This window comes from Pristiophorus japonicus, chromosome 14, assembly GCF_044704955.1.
Source record: "Pristiophorus japonicus isolate sPriJap1 chromosome 14, sPriJap1.hap1, whole genome shotgun sequence".
Classification (NCBI taxonomy): domain Eukaryota; kingdom Metazoa; phylum Chordata; class Chondrichthyes; family Pristiophoridae; genus Pristiophorus; species Pristiophorus japonicus.
In genome coordinates this window covers 157,054,222-157,076,930 of record NC_091990.1, presented here as the reverse complement: position 1 = coordinate 157,076,930, position 22,709 = coordinate 157,054,222, and the positions used below count along the sequence as shown (strand labels likewise).

Here is a 22,709-nt window from a genome sequence, read left to right as displayed (position 1 = left end):
ACTGGGTTTTTAGTCACCTCTCTCACAATGTTCTGTTGTTCCTTCTACCTGTATTTATTTTCTCCTCTGTAAATCACCCTGAGACATTTTCTACATTAAAGGTGCCATATAAATTCAAGGTGTTGTTGCTTTAAATTGCTATGGGGAGCCAATTTGGTACTTTTTCCCCCTTAATTCTCCCATCCTGGTTTCCTCATGTCTGCTGAGGTTTAGGACTGAATGGGCTGGTTGATTTGAAGTGTTTATTTCAAACAAGCCATATTGTGTATGCAGAGTCACAGGACATGTTTCAGGATGTCACTGTTTCTGATTGAATGCAAATACATTCTCCACAGTAACAAATACATTACTTGTAATGTTTGACTTTAGGACAATTGTTACATTTGTTGTTGTTGTTACTTCCCTCACTCTCGATAGCCAATAATGGTTTTGCAGAACAGATTAAGGAAGTTTGCAGTGAAAACAGAAAATGCTGGAAATATTCAGCAGGTCAGGCAGCATCTGTGGAGAAAGAAAGTGTAAACGTTTCAGGTAGATGACCTTTAGTCAGAAACGTTAACTCTCTCTCTCTGCATAGATGCTGCCTGATCTGCTGAATATTTCCATCATTTTCTGTGTTCACTGCAAAATTCCTTGCTCTGTTCTGATTGCCAGCATCCGCAGTATTTTTCTTTTGTAAAGAAGTTTTCAGACGTGTTCCAACAGTTTCACAGCCGAGACAAGATTTTCTCCTTCTTTCCAACTCAATGCAGTTCTCTCCCTAATCCCAATTTGTTATTCCATTATCAACTTCAGTCTTGAAATTTATAGTGGGAACAAGGGGGAAGAATCACGTTGAAGATCATAATCGGCAACTCTTTCTGCCTCATCTAGCAAACTTCTCGGTTGTGCTTCAACAGAAACTCCTCCGCAGTACATCATCCTGGTGTGAACATAAACCAATTGCATTTTGTTTGAATTACAGCACTATTTTCGTACCCCACCTTTCAAAGGAAGACAAATATTCTTGGGTGCCTTTGTTTCTACAAGTTTTATTTTGACAAATTTGCTACAGTTTAATTTAGGTGTGGTTAGTTCTCCATTAGCCTAGAACAATACTACAGTTTTTTCAAGTCAGCCCTGTCTAACTTTTGGAAAAGGTGAGTACTTGTTGCTGGAGTTGGCCCTGTTCTTGGTATCTGCAGAATGAAAAGGAATGGAAACCAGAGCCTCACTTAGTTCAATGCTTTTCCTCCAATATTTTATGGTGATTCTTTCTCCAGGCAGCAGTTGTGTCACTTTGGATCCTCTAGTTTGAAGATGCCACTGTCTGCTTTACTCTATATAAGTCCAGTCAAAGAGATGTCTCACTAGATATGCTACCGCACCTGACCTTGGATATAGATTTCCAGATGCTTCCACCAAGAGTTGTTTGTTGTTTGATTCAAAGCTCCTTGATAAAGTGCAATATCCCCACCGGCACCTGGGAATCCCTGATCGAAGAGCACCCTCCGTGGAGGAAGTGCATCCGGGAGGGCGTTGAGCACCTTGTGTCTCGTCGCCGAGAGCATGCAGAAATCAAGCGGAAGGAGCATGCAGCAAACCAGACTCCTCACCCACCACTTCCTTCAACCACTGTCTGTCCCACCTGTGACCGAGACTGTAATTCCCGTATTGGACTGTACAGTCACCTGAGAACTCACTTTTAGAGTGGAAGCAAGTCTTCTTCGATTTCGAGGACTGCAAATGATGATTGGTTCTTCTGAGGTGTGTGATCTTGTTGGTTGGTTAGAAAAGTAGACGTCGCTGAGTCTAGGCTTTGCCTTTGGATCACTTTCAATACTTAAATCCTTGATATGCAAATAAAGAGTTCCTACACTGGTTCACACACTGTGATGTTCTGTTAATTTACACTGCTGACGTGCTTCTCAGTCACTTTCAGCATGTTGTCACTGTTTCAGTGATTTGTAGTACAGAATGGTGCTTTATTTCCTATTGGTGGTAGACTGTCCAGTATGGTGGGTGGTGGGAGGGAGGGCAGGGAAATGGGGATTCATTTGGTTCAGTTGGTTCCAAGATAACCATATGCATTTATATAGCACCTTTTAGCATAGAAAAATAAGAAATAGGAGTAGGCCACCTGGCCCCTCAAGCCTGCTCCGCCATTTAATAAGATCATGGCTGATCTGGTCATGGACTCAGCTCCACTTCCCTGTCCGCTCCCCATAACCCTTTATTCCCTTATCACTCAAAAATCTGTCTATCTCCGCCTTAAATATATTCAATGACCCAGCCTCCACAGCTCTCTGGGACAGAGAATTCCATAGATTTACAACTCTGAAAGAAGAAATTCCTCCTCATCTCAGTTTTAAATGAGCAGCCCCTTATTCTGCTATGTCCCCTAGTTTTAATTTCCCCTATGAGTAGAAATATCCTCTCTGCATCCACTTTGTCAAGCCCCCTCATTTATCTTATATGTTTCGATAAGACCACTTCATTCTTCTGAACTCCAAATATGTATAGGCCCAACCTACTCAACCTATCTTCATAAGTCAACCTCCTCATCTCCAGATCAACCTTGTGAAGCTTCTCAGAACAGCCTCCAATGCAAGTATATCCTTCCTTAAATACGGAGACCAAAACTGTACGCAGTACTCTGTGTGGCCTCACCAATGTCCTGTACAGTTGTAGCAGGACTTCTCTGCTTTTATACTCTATCCCCCTTGCAATAAAGGCCAACATTCCATTTGCCTTCCGGATTACTTGCTGTTCCTGCATACTGACTTTTTGTGTTTCATGCACAAGGACCCCCAGGTCCCTCTGTACTGAAGCACTTTGCAATTTTTCTCCATTTAAATTATAATTTGATTTTCTATTTTTCTTGCCAAGTGGATAACCTTACATTTTCCTGCATTATACTCCATCTGCAAATTTTTGTCCACTCATTTAGCCTGTCTATATCCTTTTGCAGATTTTTTGTGTCCTCCTCACAATTTGCTTTCCCACCCATCTTTGTATCATCAGAAAACTTGGCTACATTACACTTTAAGTCATTAATATAGATCGTAAATAGTTGAGGACCCAGCATCGAAGCACCCCACTAGTCACTGTTTGCCAACCGGAAAATTACCCATTTATCTCAACTCTCTGTTTTCTATTAGTTAGCCAATCCTCTATCCATGCTAATATATTACCCCCAACCCCATTAACGTTTATCTTGTGCAGTAACCTTTTATGTGACACCTTATCGAATGCCTTCTGGAAATCCAAATATACCGCATTCATTGGTTCCACCTTATTCACCCTGCTCGTTACATCCTCAAAGAACTCCAGCAAATTTGTCAAACATGATTTCCCTTTCATAAAACCATGCTGACTCTGCTTGCATGAATTAAGCATTTCCAAATGTCCCGCTACTGCTTCCTTAATAATTGACTCCAGCATTTTCCCAACAACTGATGTTAGGCTAACTGGTCTATAGTTTCCTGCTTTTTGTCTGCCTCCTTTTTTTAAAAATGTCCCAAGGTACTTCACAAAGAAATGAGGAAAACCAATGCAGACCCAGAGGAGGACAGATTAAGATGGCTGACTGGAAGTTCAATCAAAGAGCTGGGTTTTGAGAGTTGTAGAAGAGAGAGTTAAGGGAATTTCAAGACCTAGGTGCCTGAAGGTACAGCTGCCACTGGTGGGACAAGGGGGGGGGGGGAGGGAACGGCTGGGACAGGGGGGTGGTGAGTGTTGCACAGGAGGTCGGAGTCGGAAAAGCAGAGAGCTTTGGGCGAGAGTTGCAGGGCTGCAGGAAGTTGGGGAGGGATGGGAAACCAAACCATAAAAGGATTTAAACAGAAGGATTTTAACTTCGAGGCACTTGGGGAACCAATATAGATCAGTGGGACTGGGAGCGCTTTGAATAAGCTGAACTTTTGGAACCAAATCAATTGTGTATGGCAGGCTGGCTATTCCAACACTGGAGCCAAATGGATCTGCAGCACTCCAGTGTACTGTTGGTGATTAACTAACCGGCTTGGCTCACTCAAGGGTTGACTAGCATTGGGTATTCTTCACACTCCATTCTAGATAATTATGCAAGTCTGTGATCTCTTGGGTAGAGTCGTCCTGCCTAAAAAAGCAACAAGAAGTTTACCAATTCTCTAATGGGGGACATTTTTAGATGTTTAAGCTTCAGCAGTAGCTCTTTGGATAACTCCCTAACTCTTGCCTCTGCCAACCGGTGTTTAAGCTTCCTAGTCTTGGGGAAATGGGGTCTGTCCTTCCGGGAGGAATCGTATGCACTTTATATCGAGTGAAGAGAAACTCCAGCTGTGTGGATTTTAAAAATGTTATGGAATGGCTAAAGTAAATAAGTTGATTTTAAGTACGTAGGCTTTTTTTTAAGCAGGCATGGAAACGGTGTATGTAAGCCCATTAGTGGGCAGAGCGTTCATGGATATAGAAGCCCTGCCAATCTTAATGGCAGCGCCTCACTTAAATAAATGTTCCCGGAGTGCTGCTGACACCCGGCCAGATTCACGACCCCAGCGGGCGACAGGATTTTGGCAGCAGGAATGGTCCCGGCCAGTCAATGAGAATCGGGGTTCCAGAGCGATTGGGGATGGGGGAGGGTGGGGGTGATTGTTCCAGTGCGATAGTGGGGAGGCCCAAGATTCTTTTTGGGGCCTGAGGAAGCAATCCTACTCCTTCTGGCCCACAAGGAGTTCTAAGTTCTCGTTTTTTTTTTAAAGACTTGGCTTGGAATCTTCTGACCCGTCTGCGCCTCCCTCTGTGGTTCTGCCTCTGGGTAGCAGACAATGCGGGACTCCCCCTGCCTTCAAATTAATATTACATCGCAGTACTGATGACATCATCGGGCCGTGACTTTTGCATATTAAGTAGGGCCCTGTTTACCTTTAGCTCGTTGATGGCCTGATTTGCCGCCGTTAATATTACATTGGTCGGGAATGTGGCAGGTTAAAGGCGGGATCACGATGTTCAAGATTTTAACCCCTCACTCAACCCTTTCCTGCCCATCGTGTGTGTGTGTGTGGTGGGGGTTAAAATTGTGGCCTATAATTGTACCTATTTCTGTCTCTTATTAACCAATAATAAACTCCATCATGGAACAGTTAGCAAGAAGTGTTCATCGCTAAATTGGTTAGCTAATAGCAGGGTGTGTTCTGGCAGTGAAACCACTAAATATAGAAAAGTTCATGCAATCACTCTCTCAAAACAGCCATTTTGGGTCAGAGATTTAATCACCTGGTCCTAAAGTTTAATTTGCACCTCCTTTTATATTAAAAAAAATTCAACGTGCTGGAGAGTTTCACAAAATGTCAAGAGTGTCTTGTTTGGTGCAATAGGTTTTGGCCCAGTTGTTTGAATTAATATTTTACCTCATAATATTACATCAGTTGTTTTTTTTAGATTTCTGTTTTTGTTCTTTACTCTGTGAGCAGAAGGTTACATTACTGATCCTGTCCTTTCTGATCTGTGTTACGGTTGAGTTTTGGCAGCAGAAACCACTTCCTCTTTTGCGATTGTGATTTTTTTTAAGCTGCATTAAAAACCCACACATCGGAGATAAAATGTTTAAAATTGATCTGTCAAAGTGTAAATCTTCCAGACCTCCATTTAGCTGAGGCCGGGAGATGCAGTTGTGATATTTATTAATAACTCTGTAATGTAATATCACTGAGGGGGAGCGGGGGGGGTGGGGGGGGGAATTCAGCTGATGAATCAGATTGAAAATGGAGAAGGAGTCGGGGCCTGTGGATTGGGCCCCAGACCACTGATGCACTGGAATAGATATTGGGTTGTAGAATTGATTAGTTTCCTTTCTAAAAGAACATGGATGCAGGCCTCAATGATCTTATACTGTAAATATATATAGTTTTTACATTTACTTTAGATTTAGCCATATATCTCCTAGATCTCCGAATGCTCAGTGTGTGTGTTGTTCTTGGGCTGCAAGCACACTTGAATAGAACTAAACTGCACTCGGGCGAGATGTTTTGCAAACCCTAGGGTTCAAAACTCTCTCATTTTTGTTTGTGCTACCTGCTTCGTCTGGGTCATATTTTGTATGTCCAAAATAAACCTTGTGGGTTAGGATAGAAATGGATGACTGGATTTAAGGTCATGGCCAGGACCAGGTTTAATAATCTAGCAATATAAAAGCACACTCATTTTTTTTTAATCTTCTAAAAAAAAAGTTATGTCATCGCAGGATGATGTGACGTGACCACAGCCCTAGCTTTTCGTCGAAACTGTCATTTGTCACTCATTGGAAGTGACACCCACTCATTTTGGGTCGTAAGTGTAACTGATTTTAATTTTGTAGCTTGTTCTGTTCTTGCTGATTATAAATCTCAGTCTGAACAGTGCCCTAATACTGACAGTTCTGCCTTTATGCAGTATGCCTAGTTATTATATTTTTAGGAAAAAAATTAAATTTACACAGGAAAAACAAACTAATATCCATTTTACAAGGGTTTGTTTGAAGGTCAGCATTGTAAATTGAAAAGCTGATTTGTTTGGCTCTGTACACTCTGTCTGATTTAGAAACAGGGCCACGAGCAAACAGATTACTGTGATTAAAGTGAATTATATTTATTGAGCTCTGAAAATGTCCTGGTCATACAGGTTCACTATTGCCTGGCTAAAGCAGCTGAATTCTTCTACATAGAGGAGAATTAGATTTAAATGCAATATGGAACCAGATCAGAATGAAACGTTTTACGGTTGATGGCAGGATGAACTTCCAGGAAAGGCACCATGGCCTAGAAATTTGGCTGCACAGCGCCTGTTTTTTGAGAGCTAGACTTCCTCCTGGGTATGAAGCGTACGCTCATCACGACCCAGAAGTGCACCAATCACCGTATTGGCAAAGGCTAAAAAACAGCATGTGGTTCCCACGCCTGAAACAGGTGTCGATCCTTTCCATATGCAAATAAGAGGCCTAACGCCATATGCAAATAAGAGGAGGTGGGTGGGGTGGCTTGACCCATCCACCTCCACGGAGGTGTGTGGGGGGCCTGACCCATCCACCTCCATGGCACGAACCTGGTATTGCAGTACTTCCAGGAACGGTGCAGTGGCTCCCAGCCTTTTGGCTAAGAGCATTGGCGCAGAGTGATCCTTGATGTGTGCAAGGTGACCTCTGGCGTTTGTGATTTGACAAAGAATTGGAACGATTGGCTTCGAATTCAAAAAAAAAAAAGAGGCCTAACGCCTGTTTGTGGGCCCAGCTACAAGATTGGTTTGCCCTGAGGCAACCAGCGGCCAAAAATGGGCATGCCTGAATTTCTAGGCCCATGTATCTCCCCTCCCAGCACTTGAAGCATGTGGTCTGCCTCCTCAGTTCAATTTAAATGGTGGTTTATTTGTTCACACTAAATATATTCAGGGGCTGAAATTGCCCTCCGCCCCATTTGGGGTGGATAACTCGAATTATGTGATTAATTACCATTACAACCCGAATTGATGGAGTGAATAGAGGGAAATTGCCACCTTTTCTTTTTAAAAAAAAAAAAATCATCGGGGCGGAAGCGAGTCGGTGCTGATGCGTATCAACGTCCCTACTCTTCACTTAAAGGAGAGCGATGCTGCAAAGCCTACATCAAGCTAACTGACTCACGAAGGGAGGGTTTCGGCTGGGCCTGGCCAAACCCCGTGGCTGCCGTTGTCGGGCCGACTGCAGAGTCGGCCGACAATTAAAATAAAATGGCGGCCGTGGCTGTGCACCCTCCCGTTAAAGGGTGAATGCACCGCCCAGCCACTGGTAGCTTCTTGCCGGGAGTAGCCTTCGGGGGCACCGACTGGCGTCGACTCCGCTCCCGTGGGGCAATTTCCCTCGCGGGGCGGAAAGAGGTCGCTGCCCGGCGGTAATGGGTCGGTGCGTGCCCAACAACGGGTCGGAGCGCCTGGCAGGGCGGAAACATGGGACGCGGCAGAAATTCATTTCCACCGCCCTGGCCTGGTGGAAATTTTGCATGGGTCGGACCATCCAGCTGTCCCCAGTCGGAAAGGATTATCGCCCGCGGTAGCGGGCATTAAGGAAGGGGGCAATTTTGGCCGCTCAGAATCCAAATTGTCAATTTTCAGTTTTGGCAAACTTGAAATGGAGAAGTATGATAAACTCTTAAAATCTTATCATCTCTCCTCCACTCACATAGTCATTTTTGGCTCTGATATATTTTTTGTTCATCATTTGGCACAGTTCCCAGATTATGATCTGACTTGTAAATTGTGAGCATTTTCCACATACTGTTTCTTGGGTGGTTGGCCTGTATTTTCTCCTTGTGAGCTCACAAGAGTGAGACTAGCCAGTGCCAGGCTAGGATGAGGTAATTAGTTATAGTAGTAGTATTGGGCAGTCCCTTGTATCGAGGATGACTTGCTTCCACACCAAAAAGGGATGAGTTCACAGGTGTTTCAATGAGGGACCTGACATTCCAGGTCCAGAATTACATATTGAAAGGTGGAAGATGCCTGTGCGTGGATTTTTTTTTAACGTGTGGTGGCCTGGCCATTGCACACCAGCCACCACACGGGCTTGACAGAGCTAGGTCTTGGTACAGTGGCAAGGGTTAACCAAGACGGCTGGAGACCAAGCCATGCTGCGCGGACCTAGATGCGAGGGCCTAGGGGCAGCACGGGCTAGCCCACACAGCGAACTATGGACAGTAATTAGTTACAGTACCGGGCTTGTAACCCAGAAGTTTTGTGTTCAAATCCCGTCACGGCAAGTTGTGCAATGGAAAGCAATAGTGCTAGGCTAGCACCAGACTGACCACGTAAATTGCCAGATTGTTTTTTTTTAAATTGGCTCACTTATGTCCTTTTTAGGGAATGGAACATGTGATCTGATCTAAAGGAGCATGTGGTCTGATCTACTATCTGATTGTTTTACAACTTTGCATTAAGAATCAATCACCATCACCACAGGGATGGCAGGAGTTCAAGAAGGCGGCCCAGCATCACCTCGGGACAAATGGGGATGGGTGATGAAATGTGGCCTTTCCGTGTTGCCCACATCCTGAGAACACATCTTGGAAAATGCATTACTTGTGATTAAAATGATACACATTTCCTTCGGCTTTCTGCCTCTCCAACAAAATATTTTTTTTATCCCTCAAAGCCAAAGCCCCTTTAAAATGCTAATATGGAAAATGGTTTATTGTGGTTGGCGAGCTCTGACCTCGTGTTGTGACCGCATAAATACAGTTTTGCTGGATAGTAATTTGGGATGAATTGCAGCGAATTTCTCTTTAGAGTCTAGTTACACCGAAAATAACAGCCACCTGCCGGTGAATGTGAGGTGGTAATCTAGCGGAGACTTCAGAGCACGGTCATATACTGCTTATTTTTACTGTTTTCTTTTATCATGCCCACAAGATCCTTTTACTGGATTGCAGCCTTTAATTCACACTCAAAACCTGCTTTAATTGATATGATATATTAAACCGTGCACTCTCATTAACAAGAGGTGTGTGTCGATCATTTGCCAATTAAATTGTCATTTGTGAAATCGGACTCTCAAATGCAGAGGAAGCTTTCGGCACCATTTTTGACTGCAAAGGTGTGGAATAAACAATACTACAGATAAACGAGGATCTCAATGTTGGGGTCAATAGGATAATTGGAAAGTTTGCTACTTTGCTGGTATAATTCTGGATCAGTTTTAACTACAGGACGAGAACTGACTGAAGTGAATCCATTATGGAGCTCAGAACTGAACCATGAATGGATTTAGTCACAATGGAAAATGGTAATTCAAAGCTATGAATGGTGTTTTGTTTCCTCTATCAACATTTTCGATTTTACTGCAGTTTCGTATGCAGAAGGTCATCTTCTGCCGCTCTACAGCACAACACTCGGTTAGAATGTAAGAACCTCTGTATCTAGAAAAGGCCATTGGACCCATCAAACTTGCTCCCTCCAGAGTCTATGAACTGAGATTACCCTTTTTATTTAAGAGCAGGTACAAGGGGCAGACTCTTGGATCGGGACATGGCCCTCGTGAATTTTTGAGGAGGAGTAGATATCTGCCCCGCTCCTGTGCGAGCGCCGCTAATGACACCAACAGAGTGCGCCCCGCCTGGTCCCCGCCCCAGAAGTGACATTGCCCTCAGCAGTTGATCGCCCGCTTGTTGGTGCCCTCGACAGTTTCGTGCAGCAGGAAGCTACCAGTGGCTGGGCAGCCTGTCTGCTCTTAAAGGGGAGGGCACACCGCCACGGCCGCCATTTTATTTTAATGGTCGGCCGACTCTGCAGTCTGTTGGTGACTACGGGTTTAGCTGGCCCAACCGAAGCCCTCCCTGGTGGCCAGTGGGCACCAAGCAGGCCTTGCAGGGTCCCTTCCCCTTTAAGTGAAGGGGAGTGACGTTGTTATGTGTCAGCGCGATGTTGATGACACCGCCTGCCTTCCGCCCCACTCCTGCTCCTCTGCTGCCCCAATGATTTTTGGAGACTAAGAGGGCAATTTCCCTCTATTACCTGCCCAATCATTTCGGAGGGCAATTTTGGCTCCTATGGCTCTGATTTTAACTGTCCCCATCTGGCGGGGAGGCAGTTTAAAATTAGGTCAGTCACGTACACCCTCCAATTCCGCCAACTTCCTGCCGTGTTCCGATCTTAACCTGTTCTTTGGAGCCCTTCTTTAAATATACACATCGGGTCTTGTGTGATGGCACCTGGGCCCATTCTGCAACTTGAGTTGAAGGCCTGAGCGTGACTGCTCCCCTGTCAGGCCAGACCTGGTGGGAGATGGATTGTGGGCCAGAAGAAGCCCAGGCAGGTAAGTGTGTAAAAGTTCATTTTAAGTTTCCTTGTTGGCCGAGAGGAGCAGGATTGCTCCTTCTGGCCTTCCAAGGAAACCTTGGGCCTCACTTACACTGAGCTCCCCGTGATCGTGGCAAGAGCTCATTTTCTCCCTCACCTGCCTCCCCACCACCAATTGCCTCTAAAGCCCCCCTCTAAACTGAATGTGATGGCCATGCTAACAAATTCCAGTTTCCACCAATGAGACTGGGCCATTAAATTCGGCTGGGTGTGCTCCCACCGATGCGCACCATAGCCATGTTCCCACTAAAACCAGGGCCTATATTTATTTTGTCATAGGCACCATCCCACCACCTGTTGAATCCCACTTTAAGGAACACTAAGTTCTTTTCCCTCTCTGCCTTTGAAGAAACAAAATTGAGAAGTGCTATTAGTATCTCTCTAATCCCCAAACTGCCTACCCAGCAACGATCCACCCATATCCCTGCAAAGGTATCAAATCACCCCAATCCACTTCCTTTGCTGGGAACCTGTTTCACGTTACCACAACCTGTGGAAGAATAATTACCCACCAGTCTCTCAAAGAACTTTGTCAAATGCCTCGTGAAAATTCATGAAAACAACACAAATTGGATTACACTCCTCCGCTGGCTTTATTTTCCAATAGCTTTCTAAGTCATGACCTACTGCTTCTAAACTGTGCTGTCTACTCCCTGTGATATAGAATCATACAACACAGCAGGAGTCCATTCAGCCCATTGTACCTGTGCCGGCTCTTTGAAAGAGCTATCCAATTAGTCCCATTCCCCTGCTCCCTGCTCTCCTGCTCTCTTCCCGTAGCCCTCCATATTTTTCTTTTTGTAGTTTATATCCACTTCCCTTATTAAAGTTACTATTGAATCTGCTCCCACAACCCTTTCAGGCAGTACATTCCAGATCATCATAACTCAATGTGTTTAAAAACAATTCTCCGTATCTCTTCCCTGGATTTTTTGCCAATTATCTTAAACCTGTGTCCTCTGGTTACTGATACTCTTGCTAGTTTCTTCCTATTTACTCTATTAAAACCCTTCATAATTTTGAATATCTCTATTAAATCTCCTCTTGACCTTCTTTGCTCTAAGGAGAACAACCTCAGCTTTTCCTTTTCTCTCCAAATAACTGAATTCCTTCATCACTGGTACCATTCTCACAATCTCTTCTGCACCCTCTCCAAGGCCTTGACATCCTTCCTAAATTGTGAATTGGAAACCATACTCTAGCTGAGCCTTGCACCTGCTCTTTTGGCGATATTTCACCTTTTTTGATGGAAAAAGATGTTCACTTAAATTGGCCAAAGTTCTGCACCGCTGAAAAATGGACCGCCATCGTGCAAGGTGAAAAAACACTATTGCTTTAAATTGGCCGTTTGGTGCACCCGTATTCTGGGTGAAAAAAAACACCCAAGAAAAGCCTGTGCTGCAGCCCCAGAAACAGCGGTAAGTATGAAGACCTGCAAAAAAGGTAAGTTAAAGTTTTTATTTTTTAATTCTTTTTCAGCGATTCACTAGATAAGTGCCTTGGGAATGTTTTGCAATTTTTTTTGTTGTGTTTTTTCCCCCTCCCAGGGCCTGTTTTTTTTTTTAGCAGTAATCGGCCTCTGACTAAAGTTGGCGAGGACTGTGGTTTCCACCACGAATCCTCGTGCAATGCCGATTTTTACCGTCGGGCGCATTTTTGTTGCTAATTTTAGGCCTTTAAAAAATAACGGTATTTTTAATGGTATTTTTGGTGACAAATGCTACAGGTGTCACCAAAAGACCAATTTCTAGCCCTATGTCTCTATTTATAAAGCCAAGGATCTTGTATTCTTTTTTTAATAGCTTTATCAACTTGTCCTGTTACCTTCAATGATTTGAGTATGTGAACCCTGAGTCTCTCTTCCTACACACCCTTTAAATTGTACCATTTAATTCATACTACTTCGTTTTTCTTTCAAAAATGCATCACTTCACACTTCTCGGCATGACATTTCAGCTGCCATTTCAACAGTCTGTCTATGCCCTCCTGAAGTCTACAACTATCCTCCTCACTGCTCACCACATTTCCAAGCTTTGTGACATGGTTTCACCTTTTACACCTGTCTTTCTGTGAGCATTTAATAACAGTACGCTGGTTTGTGCAGACATAATCTGTAGACATCACACTTTTGTTACTGTTAGAAAAAAATCTTAATTGTGCTTGAAACTGAAGAGAAATATATTGACTTCCAATTCACCTGAGAAATTTACAATTGCAGCCACAATTGCCTGTATTCCCATAGGGAGTTTTTGAACAGCGGTCTTAAAGGGACAGGCCAGGTTACAAGGGAAACGTCACAACTGTGCTCCATTTCCTGTGAACATGTAGTATCCATATTCTCTCATTGTCTAAATCCTTGACACCAGAACTTTTACTTCTGATGCTCCTTGTGATTGCATAAAAATATTTATGCCTGTAATTCAAAATTGTGAATTTGATCTTTCTGTTTTTTAAAGTCATTAATTTCCTTTCTGTTTTTAAATCTATTTTATATCCACCCCTTTTAGTGGTTTAAATCCTCCTGACTCTACAACTTCAATGAAGGGTTAATAATAACATCTAAATCTTTTATCACATTTGTCAATGCACATTGGTTTATTTCCAATTTGCATTACTTGAAGGGACACTGCACTATTTTATAAATACAATGTAAATAAACTTCTTGTTAACAGTACTGTACCATGTAGTGTTTGTTTCTGAGAAACCCTGTCTGAATTTACATTATGCTTCTCCTTTGTTAAAAGCATTCTGGGTTGGAAAACCTAATTGTAACAGCTGGTATTCATCACCTGTGCTGCAAAAATTTGCAGAGAATCTTGGCTTGTAAATAGTATTTTATTGGTCAAAATTCTGTGGGAAACTTGTTATTTACTCTTGAGCGTCATGGTGATGGAATCCTACTGAGAAGGCACTGTAAAATAAAGGAAAATTGGCCCCCAGGAGTGAAAAGCTGCCATGACACAAAATGGGTGAGGTAAAATGTTGAAAAGAATGAATTGCATTTTTATAGCACCTTTCATGACCTCTGGATGTTCCAAAGTGCTTTACAGCCAATTGAGTACTTTTGAAGTGTAGTCATTGTTGTTTGCGCTCCTCTAATTCTGCCCTCCTGAGCATCCCTGATTATAATCGCTCAATCATTGGTGGGCCATGCCTTCTGTTGCCTAGGTCCCAAGCTCTGCAACTCCCTGCCTAAACCTCTCTACCTCTCTACTTCTCTTTTCTCCTTCACGACGCTCATTAAACCATACCTCTTTGACCAAGCCCTGTGCTAATTTCTACTTGTGCAGCTCGGTGTCAAATTTTTATCGCCTAATACTCCAGTGAAGCACCTTGGGATGTTTCACTACATTAAAGGTGCTATATCTTGTTGTAATGTAGGAAACCCGGCACCAAGCTCATGGTCTACAGAGCAGTAGTGATACCCGCCCTTGTATATGCTTCAGAGACATAGGACTATGGACAGCAGGCACTTCAAAGCACTGGATAAGTACTACCTATTGTGGAGAAACAGTCAGACTGTGAGCTCAAAGTAAAGTGTGATCTTAGTCTTTTATTGCAGGTCTCCAAAGTGCCTCTCCAACCTGTGAAGCCTTCTTAAATACCTGTGCTCCCAAGGGATTATGGGATCCCTTGGGACTCCGGGAAATGAGCCCTCTGGTGGCTGTACAGAGTATATACAAGTCCACATATATAACAACATTCCCTCCCCAAAGTCAATAGTTAACTATTTACAATGTGAGTCGATTTGGGGCCCTTCTTGCCCTGGTTGATCGTCTCAGTGTGAAAGCTGGTGTTGTTGAATCATTTGTTGGGCCCTCGCTGGGCTATTGTGCAGCTGGCCTTGCTGGGCTGCCTGGTGTGTTGGGCCCTGCAGGGCTGCTATGGATGATGGGTTCTGCTTCGTGGTCAACCGTGGTGTCAGTTGCCACTGGTGTGAGAGTTGGGGGATCAAAAAAGGTAGGGTCCAAGGTGGGTTGCTCAGGATAGTCCGTGAATCTGAGTTTGATTTGGTCCAAGTGATTCCGGTGAATGAGTCCATTTGAAAGTTTGACCTGAAACACCCTGCTCCCCTCTTTGGCCACGACAGTGCCGGGAAGCCACTTGCAACCTTGCCCATAATTTAATACAAAGACAGGATCATCGACTTCAATCTCGCGTGACACATTTGCGCTATCATTGTATGCATTTTGTTGAAGCCGCCTGCTCTCTACCTGTTCATGTAGATCAGGGTGAACTAACGAGAGCCTTGTCTTAAGTGCTCTTTTCATGAGCAGTTCAGCAGGTGGGATCCCAGTGAGTGAGTGGGGTCTTGTGCGGTAGCTAAGCAGGACTCTGGATAGACGAGTCTGCAGTGAGCCTTCAGTTACCCTCTTCAAGCCTTACTTGATGGTTTGCACTGCTCTCTCTGTCTGACCATTGGAAGCTGATTTAAACGGGGCAGATGTGACATGTTTGATCCTGTTACGGGTCATGAATTCTTTGAACGCAGCACCGGTAAAACATGGCCCGTTGTTGCTCACCAGGACATCGGGTAAACCGTGTGTGGCAAACATGGCCCGCAGGCTTTCAATGGTGACAGCGGACGTGCTGGCCGACATTATCTCACATTCAATCCACTTGGAGTATGCGTCTACAACCACAAGGAACATTTTACCCAAGAACGGACCTGCATAGTCGACGTGTACCCTAGTTCACGGTTTGGAGGGCCAAGACCATAAATTAGCGGCGCCTCCCTGGGTACATTGCTTAACTGCGAGCATGTATTACATCTGTGGACGCAGGACTCTAAGTCCGCATCGATACCGGACCACCACACGTGGGATCTGGCTATCGCTTTCATCATTACGATGACTGGGTGGGTACTGTGGAGGTCATTGATGAAGGTGTCTCTGCCCTTCTTGGGGACCACTACTCGATTGCCCCACAGAAGGCAGTCTGCCTGTATAGACATTTCATCTTTGCGCCACTGGAATGGCTTTATCTCTTCCTGCTTTTCCACTGGGACACTGGACCAGCTCATGTGAAGCACACAGCTTTTGACGAGAGATAATGAGGGGTCCTGGCTTGTCCAGGTTTTGATCTGCCGGGCAGTGACGGGTGATTACTCACTCTCAAATGCTTCCATAACCATGGCTAGATCTGCGGGCTGCGCCATTTCCACCCCCGTGGTGGGCAGTGACAGCCTACTGAGAGCATCGGCGTAGTTTTCTGTGCCTGGCCTGTGGCGGATGGTGTAGTTGTATGTGGACAACGTGAGCACCCATCTCTGGATGCGAGCCGATGCATTGGTATTTATCCCGTTACTCTCGGAAAACAGGGATGTAAGTGGCTTATGGTCAGTTTCCAATTCTAATTTTAGCCCAAACAGGTATTGATGCATTTTCTTTACTCCATAGACACACGCTAACGCTTCTTTTTCAATCATGCTGTCGGCTCTTTCGGCCTTAGACAGACTCCTGGATGCATAAGCAACCAGTTGCAGTTTGCCAAAATCATTAGCTTGTTGCAATACACACCCGACACCATATGACGACGCATCACATGCTAGAACCAAACGCTTACATGGATCATACAACACAAGCAATTTGTTTGAGCATAACAATTTTCTCGCTTTTACAAAGGCATTTTCTTGGCTTTTGCCCCAAACCCATTCGTCCCCTTTTCGTAGTAAGACATGTAGTGCTTCTAGCAGGGTGCTAGATCTGGTAAGAAGTTACCAAAATAGTTCAAGAGTCCCAGAAACGACTGCAGCTCCATCACGTTCTGTGACCTCGGTGCGTTCTCGATTCCCTCCGTCTTCGCGTTGGTGGGCCTGATGCCGTCCGCCGCAATCCTCCTTCCCAGGAATTCCACTTCAAGAGCCATGAAAATGCACTTCGAGCATTTTAATCTGAGCCCCATGCGGTTGAGTCGACTAAGAACCTCCTCCAGGTTCTGCAGGTGCTCGACTGTGTTCCGACCTGTGACTAAGATGTCGTCCTGGAAGACCACGGTGTGCGGGATCGACTTCAGTAAACTTTTCATGTTTCTCTCGAATATTGCCGCCGCTGATCGGATTCCAAACGGGCATCTGTTATAAACAAAAAGACCTTTGTGTGTGTTGATGCAGGTGAGGGCCTTCGATGATTCCTGCGTCATGTAGGCTGAAGCCAGATCCAGCTTCGTGAACGTCTTTCCACCTGCCAGCGTTGCAAAGAGGTCGTCGGCTTTTAGTAGTGGATATTGGTCCTGCAAGGAGAAACGATTGATAGTTACTTTGTAATCGCCACAGATTCTGATGCTGCCATCTCCCTTGAGGACTGGGACAATAGGACTGGCCCACTCGCTGAACTCGCTCGGTGAAATGATGCCCTCTTGTTGCAGCCAGTGACAATACTAAGCGAGGTACCGGGTCTACACCTACAAAAGGTCTGAAGGCCAGGAAGTGGCGAATTATGTCGCCGAGCTGAGACGCCTTGCAGGACCTTGTGAATTTGAAGGACATTTGGAGCACATGCTCAGAGACTTTTTCGTAGTTGGCATTGACCACAAAACCATACTTCGCAAGCTTTTGATGGTGGAGACCCCAACCTTGAGTAAGGCCATAGCGATAGCCCAGGCGTTCATTGCCACCAGTGACAATACTAAGCAAATTTCTCAGCACACAATACTGTGAACAAAGTGATGTCGTTTTCGAATTGTAACGTACAGGGCAGGTCACACATACCTGCAGCTACACGTCCGCAGATGACTGAGTCCACCATCAAGGGTGATGAATGCAAGGCCATTTACACCTTGTTGGCACTGCGGGGATGTCTACTCTTTCTCATCATGTACGGTACTGCTCTTGCCTTGTGATGGATGGGTCGCGCCCCCCGAATTAGGTGGATCTGCACTTTTGCTCCTTGGAATTTCCCGATGCCTGGTTCGAACAGCGAAGGAAATTTGTTCAAGACCTGGGCACACGAAGTGTCGTCAGCGAGCGATAGCGCTCGGATGTCGTCCCACTTCCAGCGTATCTTTCCCAGCCAGCTTCTGCCGAGCAGCATGGGACCATCGCCCGGTACCACCGAGAGTGGTAGCTTGTGCACCACTCCATCGTAGGAGACCTTTACGGTTGCACTGCCAATTACAGGAATCCGTTCTTTAGTGTAAGTTCTTAACTCCAGTTCGCACGAGACTAAGACTGGCCTTGAGGCCTTGTTGCACCACAACCTTTCGAAAGTCTTTTTGCCCATGATGGACTGGCTCGCGCCTGTGTCCAGCTCCATTGACACCGAGAGTCCATTTTAGTTCAACATTCAGCATTATCGGGGGACAATTTGTGGTGAATGTGTGCACCCCGTGTACTTCTGCCTCCTCTATCTGAGGCTCTGGTTCGTAGTAATCATCCGTGGATCTGTCCTCCTCTGCAACATGGTGGTTTGCAGGTTAACAGGCTTAGTAGCTCGCCTGCACACTCGTTCCACAGCCCTTGCAAACGTATCCTTTGAATCGGCGTGAATGGAAATGATGATCATCCCCGCAGCGCCAACAAGGTGTTAATGGCCTTGCATTCATCACCCTTGATGGTGAACTCTGAGTCATCTGCGGACGTGTAGCTGCAGGTATGTGTGACCTGCCCTGTATGTTACGATTCGAAAACAACATCACTTTGTTCACAGTATTGTGTGCTGAGAGATTTGCTTAGTATTGTCACTGGTGGCAATGAACGCCTGGGCTATCGCTATGGCCTTACTCAAGGTTGGGGTCTCTACCATCAAAAGCTTGCGAAGTATGGTTTTGTGGTCAATGCCAACTACGAAAAAGTCTCTGAGCATGTGCTCCAAATGTCCTTCAAATTCACAATGTCCTGCAAGGCGTCTCAGCTCGGCGACATAATTCGCCACTTCCTGGCCTTCAGACCTTTTGTAGGTGTAGACCCGGTACCTCGCCATCAGAACGCTTTCCTTCGGGTTAATATGCTCTCGGACCAGTGTGCACAAATCGGCGTATGATTTCTCCGTGGGTTTCGCTGGAGAGAGCAGATTCTTCATGAGGCCATACGTTGGTGCCCCACAGACGATGAGGAGGATCGCTCTACGTTTGGCAGCGTTCTCTTCCCCATCTAGCTCGTTGGCCATGAAGTATTGGTCGAGTCGCTCCACAAAAGTTTCCCAATTATCTCCCTTCGAAAATTTCTCCAGGATGCCACTGTTCTTTGCATCTTTGGCTTCGCTATCTGTATCTTGTCGCCAGTTGTTGTGTATGGAGAGTCGGACTGAACACTGTGAGCTCAAAGTAAATTGTGACCTTAGTCTTTTATTGCAGGTCTCCAGAATGCCTCTCCAACCTATGAAGCCGCCTTAAATTCCTGTGCTCCCAAGGGATTATGGGATCCCTTGGGACTCCGGGGAATGAGCCCTCTGGTGGCTGTACAGAGTAAATACAAATCCACAGATATAACACTACCAACTCTGCAAAATTATGAAAATTCATTGGCAGGATAAGCGTACCAACATCAGTGTTCTCTTTCAGGCCAACATTCCCATCATTGACCACGCTCGATCAGCTCTGATGGATGGCCCACATCGTCCGCATGCCCGAAACAAGCACTCTACTCCGAGCTATGTCACGGTCGGCGAGTCCCAGGAGGGCAGAGAATACACTTCAAGGATACCCTCAAAGCCCCCTTGAAAAAATATAATATCCCTGGCCCAAGACTGCTCAAAGTGGAGGAGAAGCATTCGACAAGGCGGCGAACACTTCGAGTCTCTTCGCCGGGAGCGCACGGAAGCCAAGTACAAATAGCGGAAGGAGTGTACGGCAATCAAGCACCCCACCCACCCGTCCCGCCAACCACCTGCCCCACTTGTGACAGAGACTGTCGATCTCGCATTGTTCTCATCATTCACCTTTAGAACTCATTTTAGTGTGGAAGCAAATCATCCTCGCCTCCGGGGGACTGCCTAAGTCGAGGAATGTAGGGAATGCGGCAGCCTATTTGCACACAGCTAGCTCCCACAAACAGCAACATGATAATGACTGGGTAATCTCTTGTTTCAGTAATGTTGGCTGCAGGTTGAATATTGGCCAGGCCACTGAGGAGAATTTTCCAGCTCCCCTTCAAAATACTGCCATGGCATCTTTTACATCCAGCTGAGGGGGCAGACGGGGCCTCGATTTAACAGTTAAACACCATAGTAAAGGCATAATTCTCCTTCACTGAATTTCAATTTCTAATTGGATTACAGTGTTGGGTTTTTCATATGGATGGAGGTGGGGTTAAGACTTTGCTGTGTTATGCCCGTTCATTCAGTTGCAGAGTGTGAAGGAATCCGTTCACTTTCAAGCACTTGTTCCCATTTCCTTTTGTAAATAGAGCATCCTCACTAAATCTGGTTTGCAATTTAATCTGTCTTTTTGCTGTAGTGCGGTTTAGTTTGCTCAGTTACCTGTGCTGTCAATCTGCCTGGGATTTTACTGTGATATGATTGAAACCAAGCATCTGGACAGAGTAGATAGAGAGAAACTTGGCAGAAGAGTCGAGAACCAGAAGACAGATTTAAGGCGATTGGCAAAAGAACCAAAAGCGATGTAAGAAAAAACTCTTGTATATGCAGCGAGTGGTTGGGTTCTGGAATGCACTGCCTGAAAGGGTGGTGGAGACCGACTCAATCTTATCTTTCAAAAGGGAGTTGAATAAGTATCTGAAGGAAGAAAAGTTGCAGGGTCGCAGAGAAGTGGGACTAGCTGAGAGTCTGCACGGGCTCGAATGGCTGAATAGCTGCCTTCCATGCTGTAACCATTCTATGATCTGCTTATCCATAAGAATCAACATAATTCCAAAGATGAGAAAGAGACACACACACACACACACACACACACACACACACACACGGGAAGGCTGTCTGGTCCCGAGAAAGAGAGCGAGAGAGACGCACGCCCCCGGACTGGACAGCCTTCGGGCAGAGTTGGAAGTAACATGGTGCTATGTGTTTTTCAATTCTTTTAATGTGTTGGGAGCTGGCTGTATGCTTCACTTTGCAGCCTCCGCTCCCATTGTGACCCTGGTTACCATGGCAGGCTGATCTTTTTGGCGCAGATCAAAGCTCCACCCCCTCGGGTTAGGCCATGCCAAAATGAAAAGATCCAAAGGGGAAACTTACAACACTTTTTTTTTGGCGTACTTGGGGCCCCACAAAATCGGGCTTAACTCACGAAGTACGCCAAAAAAATGCTTTGGGGAAAATTGAGCCCATTATCTGTAAGGTTTTGTTCCCCAGTGTCTGTAGTGAACTCCCAATTTATAAGAGGGGAAACTTGTCCTGCTGGTAAAGTGCACAGAAAATGGTGAAAGGTTGGGTGTGATTACAGGGCTACAATCCACCATAATTAAGGGAACTCCAAAGATGCACTAAACAATGACTTGCATTTAAATATAGCGCCTTTAACATCGTAAAACATCCTAAGGGGCTTAACAGGAGCGTCGCCAAACAAGATCTGACACTGAGCCACATAAGGACATGTTGGGGCAGATGAGCAAAGGCTTGATCAAAGTGAGGTAGAGAAGTTTAGGGAGGGAATTCCAGAGCTGAGGGCCTTGGCAGCTGACGAGGCCTGAAGCTCTGGTGGAGCAATTAAAATCGGGCAGGTTCAAGAGGTCAGAATTGGCAGAGCACCAGGATCTCTGTGGGGTGGAGGGCAGGAAGTATGGCTGGAGGAGATTAGTGTTGGGAAAGGGTGAGACCATGGAGGGATTTGAAAACCAGGATGAGAATTTTAAAACCGAAGCGTTGCTTAACCAGGAGCCAATGTAGGTCAGCAAGCACAGGGGAGATGAGAGTGGGACTTCGTGCGAGTTAGGACGCATCAGAGTTTTAGATGACTTCGAGTTTACGGAGGATAGAAGTAGGGAGGCCAGCCAGAAGTGCGTTGGAATAATCAAGTCTAGAGGTAACAAAGGCATGGAATGAGGGTTTCAGCAGCAGATATGCTGAGGCAGGGATGGAGTCGGGCGATGTTATGGAGGTAAAAATGTGTGGTCTTAGTGATGGCGAAGGTATGTGGTCAGAAGCTCATTCGCCAAATATAACACCAAGGTTGCGAACAGTCTGGTTCAGCTGAAGACAGTTGCTTGGGAGAGGGATTGAATCGGTAGCAATGGAACGGAGATTGTGGCGGGGACCGAAGACAATGCCTTTGGTCTTCCCAATATTTAGTTGAAGGAAATTTTTGCTCATCCAGAACTGGATGTCAGACAATTAGTCTGACAATTTAGAGACAGTGGAGAGGTTGATAGAGGTACATGTGAGTTAGAGCTGGGTGTCGTCCTTGTACATGTGGAAACTGACGCTGTGTTTTCGGATGATGTCGGTGAGGGGCAGCATATAGATAAGAAATAGGAATGGGCCAAGGATAGATCCTTGGGGGACACCAGAGGCAACAATGCGGGAGTGGTAAGAGAAGCCATTGCAGGTGATTCTCTGGATAGACAGAAATGGCACCAGGTTAGTGCAGTCCCACCCAGCTGGACGATGGTGGAGAGGTGTTGGAGCAAAATTTTGTTGTCAACTGTGTCCAAGGCTGCAGACAGGTCGAGAAGCACGAGGAGGGATAGTTAACCTTTAAAGCAGGAGAGGAGGTCAAGAGGGATTTATGAATGCTCTGTGAGCCTTTATATTTGCTTATATCTCTGAACTCTCTCCCTTCCTGTCCTCTCTTTTTCCCAGTTCTTATGTCCTTAAGGGATGTGTTCATTTTCTTTTACTTTAGTTTCCCGAGTCCTGATGCCTCTGGAATGCTGCTAGCAAGAAAATTCTAACCTTATTGGTGACGTTAGTATTGTAGGGCTGCCAGAGAATAATGAACAGTAGATTACAGTGTAATTCCAAATACAGTAATGACCTGAATTCCAACACTTGAGTCAT

General features: G+C 45.4%; 1 protein-coding gene across 8 annotated transcripts in view; it reads left to right on the top strand.

Annotated features, from left to right (window-relative positions):
* ano5a (anoctamin 5a) overlaps nt 1–22,709 on the top strand; it is a 263,256-nt gene that overhangs the window by 32,714 nt on the left and 207,833 nt on the right. The window contains exon 1 of one of the 8 annotated variants that reach the window (XM_070899711.1): nt 9,723–9,745. The exons of the other annotated variants lie outside the window; for them this stretch is intronic. Coding sequence (XP_070755812.1) covers nt 9,736–9,745 — 10 coding nt within the window. The 5' untranslated portion in view covers nt 9,723–9,735. Of the gene's footprint in view, nt 1–9,722; nt 9,746–22,709 lie in introns of those variants that run through there. 8 annotated transcript variants of the gene reach the window in all.